Consider the following 14,313-nt stretch of genomic DNA (forward strand, 5'->3'; position numbering starts at 1 on the left):
TACAGTAACTAAGAAATGATTGAATATTTAAAAATTATTGCATTCTCTATTTGTCTGTTTGGCAGTCTACGGTGTCTGTAGAACTCTCCTCCAGGACCTCATTTCAAGTGAGTTTGATTTTCTTCTTATTGGTTTCTTCACTATCCAGCTTTCACAACCGTACACAGAAACGGGGAATACAATGGTATGGATAATCACAGCTAGGAAGCAAATGTTTTAATGAGTCTGGTTGGGTTTACTGACAGGGTTCAGGTCAACAGTTCTGGGCTAAAGCCTGAGTTTTGTGCAAATTATTGTTTGCGCACACATCAAAGGAATGACACAAAACAAACAGTTCTGGCATCTTGATCAAATACCAGACTTGAGATTTCTTGAGGAGGTTGGAGAATCCCCAAGGACCAGGCTCTCCATGTTGACACAGCAAGGCTAAACTCAGAATGTCAGCAAGAGTAGACTAACAAGATAGCTTCACATCCTTATCCAAAATCTGGGGTTGAAATTGCAGACAGATCAACAGGATGAATGCTGTCAACAAGCCACGTGTTGGGTTTTCTAATTGCCTTCTCATACTGGCACTTCAAATGACCCCTACTTCCTCACAGTACCTCTTGGACTGTTTCTTACATAACCATTTCCTTTTTGTGTATTTTTTGGCCTCTGCCAGCCATGCATGGTCACATGGAAACATATGGCTGTACTTTTGACTTTCTTGTCAATTCTGACTTTTGATCTATATGCCACACTGATTCTAACCATGCATAGTTGCTCATTAGAGCAAGTATATTGAGTTTACATCCATCAGAAGCCTTTAACTGCATAAGACTAGGAGTTTCACACCAGCCAAAATTTCACATGGAGCCAAACAACACTAGAGTGTGTTCAAGACAGCAACAGTTATCAGTGAGGAAGACCATATGTATTCACAGAAGATATAGAAGTTTCCTCTAAGCTTATTGGAAAGGGCAAAATCCCATCCTTTCCTCTCCCTCTCTGCAGAATTAATCAAATGCAAACTTTCTGAATTCATGTTTCAGCAACTGAAGCAAACTGAGGACAAAAAAGAAAAGATGGGAGGAGGACAGAGAAGCCAGAACATTTTAAATGCAAGTGAAAAAGTGAAGACTGCAGCTGTCCGATCAGAACAGTTGGGTAATGTACAGTAGGGATGTCAAATTCACTTTCATCAAGGGCTGCATCAGCCTTATGGTTGCTTTCAAAAGGCCGTTGAATCCATGGATGGAGAATCCGTGGCTACAGAGCACCAACTATAATTATTTTACATAGTGGTCCATGCTCTTTAGTTTTTACCCAGTTTAGGTGCCCAGATGTTATTAAATGGCTACTCCCCTCACTTTTGATTATCCACCATAAAACTGGGAATAATGGGAATTGCAACCCAACAGTACTTGTGCTTCCGAGGCTGGGAAAAGGTTAAGGGACATTATAACATCAGACATCATATTCACAAGCCTTGTCTTTGAATTCAAACCCCACTATTTTGATTCAACAGAACAAACAACAGCCTTCCACATGTTATTGTACTACAACTCCCATCAGCTCTAGTCAAGATGTCTAATTATGAGGATTGCAGGAGTTGTAGTCCAGCATCTGGAGGGCCACATAAAATGGCATGTTGGTCCAAATTCAGCTTGCGGGTCTTGAGTTTGACACATGTGAAAGAGGGGTTGGGGGTCATCCCTTCCTCTCAATGCCCCCTATTCCCAATATTCCAGCCAGACCCTAGGAAATTTCTAGGCATGCAATTTCTCAAACTGGATTATAGTTGGAAGTCCAGGGAGGGCACATTTCAGAAGTGGAGGTATAAATAAGGCCCTATCCACAGGTCTAAAACAGACAGGAAGAATGTGACACCTTGTGTCTGCTTGCACTTTCTAGGGAAGTGTAATTGGTCAATTCACACTTCCAAAACTGAGGGGGGCACAAGGGGTCAATGAGGGCTCACAGACTGGAGAAACAAATGTTGCCCTCAAGTCCTACTCCCACCCAGCATATAGCCAACTATTTAGATTTTGAAGGTATATCCATGGCAGTGAACATCTCAAAGAACACATGAACCCTTCACTGAACTGAGTAATTACAGGAAATGTGGGTTGGGGTAGGTTGCAGTATTAATTTATCAAAAGGATTTATAACCTAGTCTTCCAAAAAATGTTCACTAGGGTGGTTAACAAAGTCAAATAATTCCAAACAAACAAACAAACCAGAATACTGCAATCACATAATCATGGCTGTATTCATCACAATGCAAATGACATTTCTTAGCATGTAGATTTCCTATAAGAAAATTGCTGAATTCCACTCTACACTTTTATTATTACATGACTCTGGATCCATGAGTCCTGCATGCTGATCATTGCCCCCCACCGTATTGAATGGCAGTGATATGAACATGTTGAAGTGTGCACATTGATGTTGCCACCATTTAATAATATGGGACACAATAATTTGGTTTTTTGTCTCATCTGTGCAGTGTCCCGGAACTGAACCGCCATGGATATAGTGGGTCCACTGCAAAGGAGAATAGCCAGTTTTGAATATGATATAACCTTACTGGTTTCTCTCTTGGACTCATGGTAATTGCCTTGGTAATTGCAATGATCTCTGCATTTGGTAATTCAGTCCAGGCAGGCTGGAGGATTCTTGGAGGTGTAATCTAGAAAGAAGGTTCCTCAAGCACTGTTCTCAATTAAGGAGGATCCTTCATCTACATGGTTGTGATTGCTTACCAGACCTTCTTCTTACGTTGCTCCCTGTTTCGGAGAAGTTGCAGAATGGCTTCTTCTCCATAGGTGTGACCACAGACTTTATTCCTGACTGGGTTCATCATCTCCTTCTGCAATAATTAATAAAGTACATTAGACTGTCCAAATCAAGATCTACACCACCGGCAACCCATCATCCCACCACCAAAGGGCTCATTATTATGGGTGGTGACTTTATTAAACCCTGTCAATGAATGTAGTGATTTATGGCATGAGATATGCATCGATAGAATCATATAAGCTCTTATGCACAGAGCTTCCATTCTAAAGCTAGGCAGGAGGAGGAAACATTAGGACTGAAGAGGCCAAGTTAACAAAGCAGAAGAAAGGAAGATGTGGGGCAGGAGGAAGCTAAAGTCAGAAAGTAGGAATGAACATATTAAATGCACACATCTTCTTTTCTTACGTTTAAATAATAATTATTGTATTCATTTGTTTGGGTTGTTTTGTGTCAGGAGCAACTTCAGAAACTGCAAGTTGCTTCTGGTGTGAGAGAATTGGCTGTCTGAAAGGATGTTGCCCAGGGCATGCCCGGATGTTTTACCATCTTGTGGGAGGCTTCTCTCATGTCCCCGCATTGGAAGCTGGAGCTGACAGACGGGAGCTCACCCTGCTCTCCCCGAATTCGAACCACTGACCTTTCAGCCAGCAGTCCTGCCGGCACAAGGGTTTAGCTCTTTGTGCCACCGAGGGCTCTATTTGTTTGGTTTCATTGGATTTATGTCCTGTTTTTCTCTAAGCATGGAACCCATACCAGTTTACAATATTTGTCAAAACAGTATGTTGTGCAATTTTTTTAAAAAGAAAGAAACAATCAGACCAATTGAAACACTAATTTTAAGACTTGTTTAAAATACCGTAATTAAAATACGTGTCACAAATTAAAAACTGCATCCTCCATGCATCATTCGAACCCAGCTGTGACTGAATAACTCATATGATCACAGATAATTTTTGCTTAAGCGTGAACTTTCCCTCTTTTTGAAGGTGACAATTTCCAAAAGGCAACACTTATCAAAAGTATTCCATTCTGAACTTTGACTAAAATAGCTGATGCGGTATGGAAAAGCAACAAACAGATCACCTACAATGCAGAATTATTGTAGAGGTTCAACACTTTAACTGCTACCTTTCTATCATATGAAATCCTAGAATTTGTAGTTTATTTTGGCACCAGAGCTCTGTATCTCACAAAACTACAAATCCCAGAATTCCATAATATTGAGCCATGGTAGTTAATGTTGTGTCAAACTGCTATAATTCTGCAGAGTGGATACAGTTAAACTGGATGCATCTACACTACCATATAATCCAGTTTCTGAATCCAAATTATATCTGCTTTGAACTGCTTTGTAGATCCAGCCTTAGAGCGTTGAAGAAGACATGATTTTCTTCTTAAAACAAATAATCACTAGGCATCATCTTTAGAGACATTCCTTTTAAAATCCTGCAGCTTTAATTCGAAGGTGCATTTCCTTGGGAAATATTTCATGCTACAAAATATGGAGAGAAGTAATGAACAGTCTCCGAGATCTGGTCCCAGCAGCACATGTGACCTACCTGTGTGATGGGGCAGATGAAGTTCACCTGACTTTCTGTCACCGCAATATCCTCATCAACCAGTTCAAGGTCTGGGATCTCTTCTGGATCAGAATGGACACCGACTATAATATGAAAAGATGGGGAAAGGCCATTCAGTAAGAACATGGCTACTAATGTTAAGTGAGTCAGTGCTGTTATAGAACATATTTTTATTGATCTGTCTAAATCCAGATCTCCTTTGTTCTTCAGAGTCACCTAGAAACACAGCGAGCATGATTTAGCTGTGTGTATCCTTGTTAGGACAGCATATTTGTTGATCCATCTGTCTATATTTATATCCTGACTTTTTCCCAAAACTGAGAGTCACTCTGACACATGGTAAGATTAACTAAAATGGTACAAGAAAACATACATAGCCAATGTAGTAACAGTAAAACACAAACACTATCAATAATATGAATATATAAATGAATGCAAAGCACATTAATATAAATACTGATCAGAAGGGCAACCAGGAAAGATTCAACTTAGTCTCTTTGGAAGGAAATTCAATAGAAAGTAGCCAACAAGAAAGCCTTATTTTGTCACCATCAAAAGACAATAAAATGGAAAAGATGATATCAAAACCTGCTTACATTGCAAATAAAGGCTTGTCCCTCCAGGATCTTTAAATGTAAACATACAATGTTGGATATCAAAATCAGGATTGTCCATGCCATGATATTTCTCATTTATCTGCATGGTTGTAAAAGCTGGACAATGAAGAAAACTGACTGCAAGAAAATCAACCCACTTGAAATACCGTATTATAGGAAAATTCTAAAGATGCAATGAACTGCCAAAAGACAAAGACAGTGCATCTTCAGAATCTGCTTGAGTTTCATTCCAGGAATCCTTGTGTATACCGAAATCCATGGATGCTGAAGTCTCATTATATACAATGGCATAGAAAATTGTGTTCCTTCTATAAAATAGCAAAAGATTGGCTTTTTGGATTTTTGAAGGGGGCATTTTCAAGGTGTGGGTGATGGAACCCCTGAAACAGAATTCATGTATATGGAGGGACAACTATACATTTAAGAACAGCCTGAGCTTTCCATAAAAGCCAAAATGACTGAACGGAGACTATCACACTTTGGACAGATCATGGGAAGATATGACTCATTTGGAAAAATAGTAACACTTTGTAAAGTAGAAGGCAGTCATAAAAAAGAAAGACCACAGTACAGGCGGATAGACTAAATTTGCAAGAACTTAGCAAGTCTGTTGATAGCTGTGTCTTGGATGTCTCTTATTCACAGGGTCACCGTAAGTTAGTAGTGACCATCTAAAGTTCCATTAATTTCAACAGGTTTGGTCTAAGAACTGATCCTATCCTTTAACACCATGATCTGGTCTTGAAAAGGGAGACAAAATCTTGCTTTTCTCTTTCATCATCTTAATAGGTCATAAGGGTTTTTGAGGTGCCCTTTGACCATACAGCATCAGCAGCTGGACCAGGTCCAAAGATATATTCATGGCATTATGTATATGCACAGTTCTGCGAGATTGCCCCCTTACTGGCACAAATTGTGATGAACTGTTTCCTCTGGGAGTCTTTAGAAGGGATAAACCTTGTAAATCGGTTATAGCCCTACACTGTTTAACTTAAGACAAAATTACAACCTATTTTCAAGAGCAGAAGTGGACTTATGGTCACGTCTGTCCCTTCGTCCCAATTTTTTTAGCAGGTCATATGTTTCCCCACCTCCTCAGAGCTCCCCAGAACAGCAAATAGTCTGTGGATCTACACATTATCCACCTGTGTTCTATGAAAGTTTCTTAGAAAACGAAATTTAATTAAACTTTAGCTGTGTGATGTATACAGATTGGCAAATTGGTCCATGAAGGTTGTAATCTCAATTCCAGCTATGCCTTTAAGCAACTTTGACAATAGGTGATGGGGGCATTTTGCATCTGGTGAGCAGGTTCCAAAGCTGCAAAGAGGGCAGCTTCAGCTGTGTCCTAAGTATAACATTATCCATATGTTTCTGACATTATAATTAGTCCCTCTGGATCCATACACGTGGGCCTTTTCAGCTGCTCGCCAGATGGAGGCAAGCCCTAGATTAAGCCAGAGATATCTGTGTCATCTCCCTTCCATAATTTTTATGATCGTTTTAGCCCCAGAATAGTTTTGTATAATGCAGCACTAAATAGAGCGATGGAAACTTCCAGGACTGTCGCAGCAGGTCCTAAATAAAGATACACACGACTACAGAGTATTTTGAGCTATCAGCAGAATCAACACACCATGCCCTTTCCTTCAAATTTATTAATACAATAGATTGTAAAGGATTGTAAATGGCTATTTTGTCCAATGCAAATTAAAAATTGCCTCTGGTGGCGTACTAGAACATTGGGACAAAAATCTGAGTCTCCTCTTTCAGGTTTTCAATATGCTTTAGAGCTTGGAAAGTTTATTATTTCGGACTATGAAACTGACCCATCCATCATGGTCAACGTTTGGAGTTGCATTGCAAAAAAGAGATGTTTTCACGTTTTTCCTAAATAATGGCATAGGTTAGTGCTGAAAACTGAGCCTGAATCACAGAACAGAATCATAGAATCATAGAGTTGGAAGAGACCTTGTGGGCCATCCAGGCCAACCCTCTGCCACAAAACAGAAAAACATTTTAACAGCATTGGCTTTGGGCAAATGGTGAAGGACAGGAGAAGCACTGACTTCTGGAGCTGAAATGCAATGAATGCAATAAAGCTTAAACAGGGAAAATAAGATTCTCTTCTAGCTGATCCTACTGTAAACTCTGTATGCCTGCCAGTAGCAGGCAAAGTAAACAGAAACGGATCCTATTGTAGCTGCATATGCCTGTTTATGGCAGGAAAATTAAACAGCAGCTGCCTCCAGATTCCATAATGAACATGTTTGAGCAGCAATACAAAGACAAGGAGAAAGCATATCAACTTGCCTACCCAGCTATCCCCAGCATGTTTTTTAAAAGTTTGATTCTCAAACTGAGTTCCTTTGAACCTCAGGTCCCACAATTCTTAGCCGCTGGTAAGTTGGTTGGGATTTCTGGGAGCTGAAGTCCAAAACACCTGGAGGAGCAAAGTTTGAGAAACACTGTTTTAAAGCATAGAACATTTGGCCACAAAAATGGACTTTATTGCAAAAGTTGAAGCAGGTGGCAGAAAAATAATGATTTTTGGGTGTGCTTTAGAAGACTTCAAGTGGTCTTCAGAAAATTCAAATTTTGTTTTTGTTTACTTTACAAGATTTACCTATATGATCTTGCTTGTTTTATTTCGTATGTGGACATTTTTGTTCTGACTAGAAGGTTTGCTAAAATACAATAGGATGAAATGCTCTTGGCTTCTTATGTGTGATATAGATGACTACTTCTTAAACTGTGGGTCCCCACCCCAAATGGGTTCCCTTTAGCTCAATGTTGTGGGTCATGAAAAATTTGGTAACAGTAAAAAATTTCTGAAATTCACTTTGTGGCCAACAGATTCATATGAATCTGTTGTGTGGTGTTTACAAGTAGACTGCAGAAAATGCTTCAGCTGTAATCCATAAAAAGGAAAATCAGACTGTTTAACAATCCTTTTGCAAATACTGATTTATTATCAATAAATAGCTGATTTTTATAACTATCTTATGTACCTACAATATACACCTGGGTTCACATAAAGGTACGCATCTTGGGTGAAAGGGGGTCACGAGTGAAAACGTTTAAGAAGCTTTGATATAGAAAGCCATCCCTATTCTTTGCATGTTGTTTTTGCCTCTGGTGCCAACCTTTCTGTTAGATCACTTATCAAAAACCCATAAAGATGGGAGAAACCCCAAGGACTCTCCAGTCCAACCCTATTCTGTCATACAAGAATACACAACTAAAGCTCTTTTGACAGATTATTATTTATTATATTATTATTTATACCCTGCTTTATCTCTTCTACGGGAGACTTAGAGCAGCTTAAGATGGCAATTCAGCCTCTGTTTAAAAATCTCCAAAGAAGGAGACTCCATCATACTCCAAAGCAGCATATTCCACTGCTGAAAAACTCTTACCACTAGGAAGTTCTTCCTAATGTTTAGATAGAATCTGTTTTCCTGCAATTTGAATCCCTTGCTCTGTGTCTTACTTTCTGGATCTTCAGAAAACAAGCTTGCCCCTCCTCAATGTGACATATTTTCAAATATTAAAACATGGCTATCACGTCCCTTCTCAACCTTCTCTTCTCCACGCCTATGTACATATCTAATTGTTTGTCTGTGTGTTGCTGGGTTGTTTGTGTATTTCAGTGTGTCTTGAGTGAAGCCTCCCAGAAACTGGACTTTTGATATTCTACATCCTGCATTTCCAGGAAGCCTTTCTGGCTGAATTTCTGGCTGAATTTCAATAAAGAGCTGTAAACCTGCACTGATGATTCAAGCCCTTTCTATGTGGGTGCCATGCTTTGTTGCTCCAGCTTAAGCCCGTTCCATCTGTCAGAGCAGAAATGGTAAACAAGAACGGGTTTTGCAGAATACAACTTCAATGGTTGAATGGAACGGAAAATGGCTCCACGTCTGTTATACAACATCTCTGGCTTAGAGACTCATCCTCCCCTCCCCTGGGCTGAATAAATCATTTTCTCTCATTTCCTAATCATTCAGTGTGGCCAAACACCTCCGAGACAGAAACTCTGACAGATGCTGGCTAACCAAACGTTTACAGATAGTATTAAACAAAGCAAACAATGCATAGCTCATGATGATCCCAGAATATATTGAAGACTGTGGGGCTTCCAAGTGAAAAAAATGGGACATCATGGTGGCATAGGTGTCACCTTGCAGAGATTTTCAGGTCTTGCATTGAAAAACGTAGAGAGACTTGGGTTCAAATGCTATAAGCCGTGAAGCTGATTGGATCTCTTTCTCTACTTAGAGCTCAGTAAAATTAGTTTCTGAACCAATCCCAAAATGTCCATCATCAACATGGATAGTAAGATTTATACTCCAAAAAGTGGCTTTCTCAAGATCTGAGCATAATGCAACAATCCCACAGAGTTATTATTAAGGACAATTGAGAAAGGAAGAAGGTAGCAAGTTCACGCTTGTTCCTTGGAGCAAGCGTGAGATGGAAAAGATCTACCATATATAAATCAAACCATGCTTACGCTCAATAAATTGAAGAGCAAAAGAACAAAGTATGTGTATTGTCAATATCTGCTTCCGATTAAAAAGGTCCCAATTTGTCTGTATTTACTTCTTTAATGTACACTTTGCCCTTTTTGAGCAGAAGTTGCAAGCTGCTTTAAATCTCACTGAAAAGAATAGTGAGATATAAACAAAATAAACAAATAATAAAAGTCGACTTTCAATCATTTAAAAAGAGAGCACAACTAAAAAAAAGATTCATATAAAACTTAAAACGCAACCAAAAAAAATAATCTAAAAAACACCACAGAAGGCAGAGTGGAGATGCAAACCCTGGTTTCCTTAGTTGTGGCCCAATGACCAAGCCACACATAGACTATATTACCAGTACTATCTAGTTAGATTGGAACTAGTTTTCTTAGGTAGAAAGGGGGGAAACATCCAACATAGAATCCAATCAGTTTGTGGAACTCTAATTTCAAGCTAGGTTCAGCACCTTAGGTAAGTCCACTCAATCTAACTTTAAACCTGGAGTGAATTCATCACCCCACTGACATAGGAGCCATCAACCACTGCTGCTGCTGTTGCTGCTGCTGCTGATTATTATTATTATTATTATTATTATTTTAAAAGGTAACACATTTATTTTATTTTAAATATTTATAACACATCTATTATCTGAAAACCTCAAAGAAGCAATGTCCTTTTTATTGGCAGCAGCTGGAACCATTCCTTCTGAAGCACACTTGAGCAACAGCATGAATAAAATGCATTAAAACAATGAACATATCTCTGACCAGGCTTCCTCCCACACAACTGCCACTCAGCTTAGAGTTTTGCTGGGGAGCAGATACACAGCTCCAGGCAGCTTCGGGATCTATTAGAAATGAATGACTGGAGATAAGAAGCAAGAGAGTGAGTCTGCCTGACCTAAGCAGGGCTGTTGGGGATAAGGTGACTTGGAGGTCTCTCATTCACAACGTTGACTTGAAGGCAGTTAACAACAACAAATGTCAAGTCTCTTTTCTCATTCTTTGGGGGGAAACTTGTTCACAGTTCTAGGATGGTCACCCCATTGCTTTCATCAAGATCTTGCATATGAAAAACAAATCAACTTGTCTTCCTGGGAAACTCATCTTAATAGGGAAGTCTGACATGCAGCAGACTGCGAATGAAAGGGAAAGACCTGATGTTTTATTACCTGGTTTCTACAGTGTAGGTGTGATCCCTGGCAGAGAGAAAATGTCCTAGAGGCAGCTACATAAAAATAGCTGGAAGAGGGAACATCTGCCTAGAGAAAGAAACAAACACCTACACTGCTGCAAAGGGCTGCCACCTTCCTGAGCAACAGGCAGAAATTCACTATCATTCATCCTTTCCTCATACTAAGAAAAGGGGATTTTTGCCTGTCTTATGGCTTAGTTACACACTGAAATGCCATTAGGGTGTTTAGCAGTGAAGCATAAGGGTCACAGGCCAAAAAACCAATACCCCCCCCCCCCCCCAATCTTCGGGCCATAATTCTACATAATTTACACCTTTCCCCCGCACTGGAATCAGACTATTTTGTACATAATGCATAGCTTCTGCATGTATCCACATATAGGATCCACACACATACACACAAAACAGGTCCAAGAAAACTTAGCAATGTTGTACATACGTTTATTATTAACATATATGGAGTGATACTGTTTTGTTTTGGCTTTATTTTTTTTATTTTTTTGCAATTGCAAAGCATAAAGATGTAGAGTTCTCCATGGCAAAAGAAGCATGATGGAGACACAGAGTACATCTTCTACACAGTTGAATTAATGCAATCTGACATCATTTTAACTGCAACAACTCAATGCTATGGTCTCATGAGAGTTGTAGCCTTTCAAGGTCTTTATCCTTCTCAGCCAAAGAGTGCTGGTGCCTCACCAAACTACAGCTTCCAGGAGCTCATGGCATTGAGTCAAGGCAGATAAAGTAGTGTCAGAAGACAGTATTGATTCTATGGTATAGATGCATCCAAAGAGCCACACCACAAAATTGGGATCAGTATTTATGTTTATGGTTAGGAGGTCTTTCAAAAAGCATGCAAAATGGAAAGTGTAGAAACCAGAGGGTGTTTGCAAGTTTCAACTCCGATTTTATTTGTGAGCAAACAATTTCACTTCTTTTGCAACTCTTTGTGTTCCCACACAACAAGAAGATTCGACAAGATAAAACGAGTGAGTAGGTCATATCAGAACGTGTTGGGAAATGAGCATTACGAGACACAGGCTTTTTCCACGACCAGAAGATGAGCTGCTAATTGAAATTTCAAGTATAGTCTTACATTGCTCCAGAAGGCTATAGGCTACATGCCAGCACAGTTACAAGAAAATCCAAAGAGAACAAATTCTAGTCAAATGTTAGGAATAACATCCATCTGAAGTATGGAACAGCTTCATACTACTATCCCTTGTAGTCTGATCAAATTGAGAAACAGGAATGAAGTTGCTTCACAATGCTACTCAGTATGTGTCAAGCTGACCTGTAGAGTAACAGCACTGTAAAAGCAGCAAAGCAATGCCAAACAGAGCTCCTCCCTTTGCTTCAGCAGAGATGCACATGGCTTATGACCACCTCATTGGTTGCTTGGACTGATCACATTGGGATATAATCTGTTTATATCAGTATGCATCCTGTATTTTTTAAAGGCTGGATGCATACTGTATTCAGATGGGATGCCTACTCTCCCCATCACATTTGATTATTATGATTCTTACAGTTTGAAAATACTACACTTTGACTCATCACACACACCATGGAAGGCTGGCTCCTCTTAATCCATTTGAATTACTTAGAATTAGAATTGAAATATTCTAATAATATTGTGCCATGATGCAGCCTGGAAGTCTCGAATTACAATTATCATGGGATTTTAGCTGAAGGAATGCATACTGATTTTCTGATCACACGTAAAAACAGTGCCTCAGCAACGTATAAAATTGTAGTAAAAAAAACACGATTAGAATCCCATGGGCAATTAAATGGGTTCCAATTGATTACTGATAGAATGGGGCAAACATTATGTGATAGGACCCCATTCAAATCATGTTCAAAGAATCTCAGAAATGGTGTATGTGATAAGGTCCAATGTGGCAAGGTCCTAAGAACAGTAAAGAAATGACCGGATGTGGCCGTTCTGTTTTGTGCAACCAAAAACCAATTGGCGGACAAATACTTATTTTGAGTGAGTAACTTAGGTGAACACCCAGCCTTGATTGCTAAGAAATTAGTTCCTCAGTCTATTAACATGTAAGTCTCATTAGCAGAAGACACAGTGATGGCCAATACTTAAAGGAGATTTAAAACATGAGTAGGAAAAAATACTTTCTGGGAAAAAAGACCTCGTGAAGACTGCAGTAGCATAAACATCAGGGAGTCTTAAGACTAACATATTTTTATGGTGTATACTTTTGTGGACAGGAGTCCAATCCATCAGATTGAAAACAAACTATATGGCTATGGAGTAGACTCCATTGTGGCAAAACTTGATTTGTGCCTTCAAGTCAACTCCAGTTTATGGAAACCCCATCATAAGGGTTTCTTATTGTTTGTCATTGGCTTCCTCTAAGATAGTGGGTCCCCTGATGTTTTTGTCCTACAACTCCCAGAAATCCCAGTCAGTTTACCAGCTGTTAAGATATCTGGGAGTTGAAGGCCAAAAACATCTGGGGACTCCAGGTTGAGAACCACTGCTCTAAGAGTTGTATGACCTCTCCAAGGTTATTAGATGGGGTTCAATGGCTGATTAGGGATTCATAACGTAGCCTCTCAGATTCCTAGTTCAATACTCAAATACCAAATTGGCTCTGTGCAAGCTTATAGAATAAAAAAAATTGTGCAAGATTACAGGATAATAAATTTATCAAATCAGCATTATCTTGCAGCATTGCACTGGTACAGGCATGTTGGGTTTAAGGGCCAAACTTCTCGTAACAAGATCTTCTTGGGGTCTCATGGATTGTCAAAAAAGAGGGAGAAAAAAAATTTAAGGTGACCAGAAGCCCACTTCTGGTTTTAAAGGTCTTAAACAGTGCAAAAGGTACATATTTAAAAGGCAAATGTATGCTTCTGGCGGTTTCTTACAGAAGCGGTTCATCATTTTTGGTACAGAAAAAAAGGAGTCTATAGGGGTCAAAGGACATTAAAAAGGGACAACTGCATTTGTTGCCACAGTGCCCTTTGTTAAACCTTGAACTCCTTCTGATGGAATGTAAAGCAGTATCAAATATAGTTGTCCTTCCACATTTGCAGGATTGAGTTCTGGAGATTTGATTATTCAGGGGTTGGTCTATAGGTCTTCCAATGTGATTCTGTAGTCAGCTTCCAGAAGATGTTGACCACAGAGTTGTGATGGAGGACCTAGAGATTCTTAGAGAGGCATTATCTCAGGTAGTATTTTTTATTTGAAGTTTTCTCACTTTCAGGGAGATCATGCACTTCTAACCCTAGTGAATGCAGAGAGCTGACTTATTATTTGTTTATTTACATCCCGCTTTTCTCCCAAGGGTGGGATTCAAAGCAACTGTATCTGCATACACAAGTTTTTTGTTTTGTGCAATGGCTGTTGGATGGCACTTGAGCACGATTCCACATCTTGACCCCAATGACCAACCATTGGGAGGCTGCCCACCTTCATCCTCCCTGACCTCCATGCAAGAAGGCTAATGGAACATTACACTCTTATCAGCTACAAATAGATCTTGGCCATCATGCATAAAGTACCAAAATGTTCTGTTCTTTAACCTAATTAAACATCTGCTCTGATTCTTAACCTTCATCTAAAGACTGGGGGCAGGAGGAGAC

At 39.5% G+C, this 14,313-nt stretch overlaps 1 protein-coding gene across 1 annotated transcript in view; it reads right to left on the bottom strand.

Moving 5' to 3' along the window:
• The window catches only part of nsmce2 (NSE2 (MMS21) homolog, SMC5-SMC6 complex SUMO ligase), a 223,567-nt gene that overhangs the window by 11,064 nt on the left and 198,190 nt on the right, over positions 1-14,313 (bottom strand). Inside the window, exons 5-6 of the mRNA XM_003219395.4 lie at positions 4,344-4,447; positions 2,748-2,854 (exon numbers count right to left, since the gene is read on the bottom strand). Coding sequence (XP_003219443.1) covers positions 2,748-2,854; positions 4,344-4,447 — 211 coding nt within the window. The remainder of the gene's footprint in view (positions 1-2,747; positions 2,855-4,343; positions 4,448-14,313) is intronic.

Source organism: Anolis carolinensis, chromosome 4 (genome assembly GCF_035594765.1).
Source record: "Anolis carolinensis isolate JA03-04 chromosome 4, rAnoCar3.1.pri, whole genome shotgun sequence".
Taxonomy (NCBI): Eukaryota; Metazoa; Chordata; class Lepidosauria; order Squamata; family Dactyloidae; genus Anolis; species Anolis carolinensis.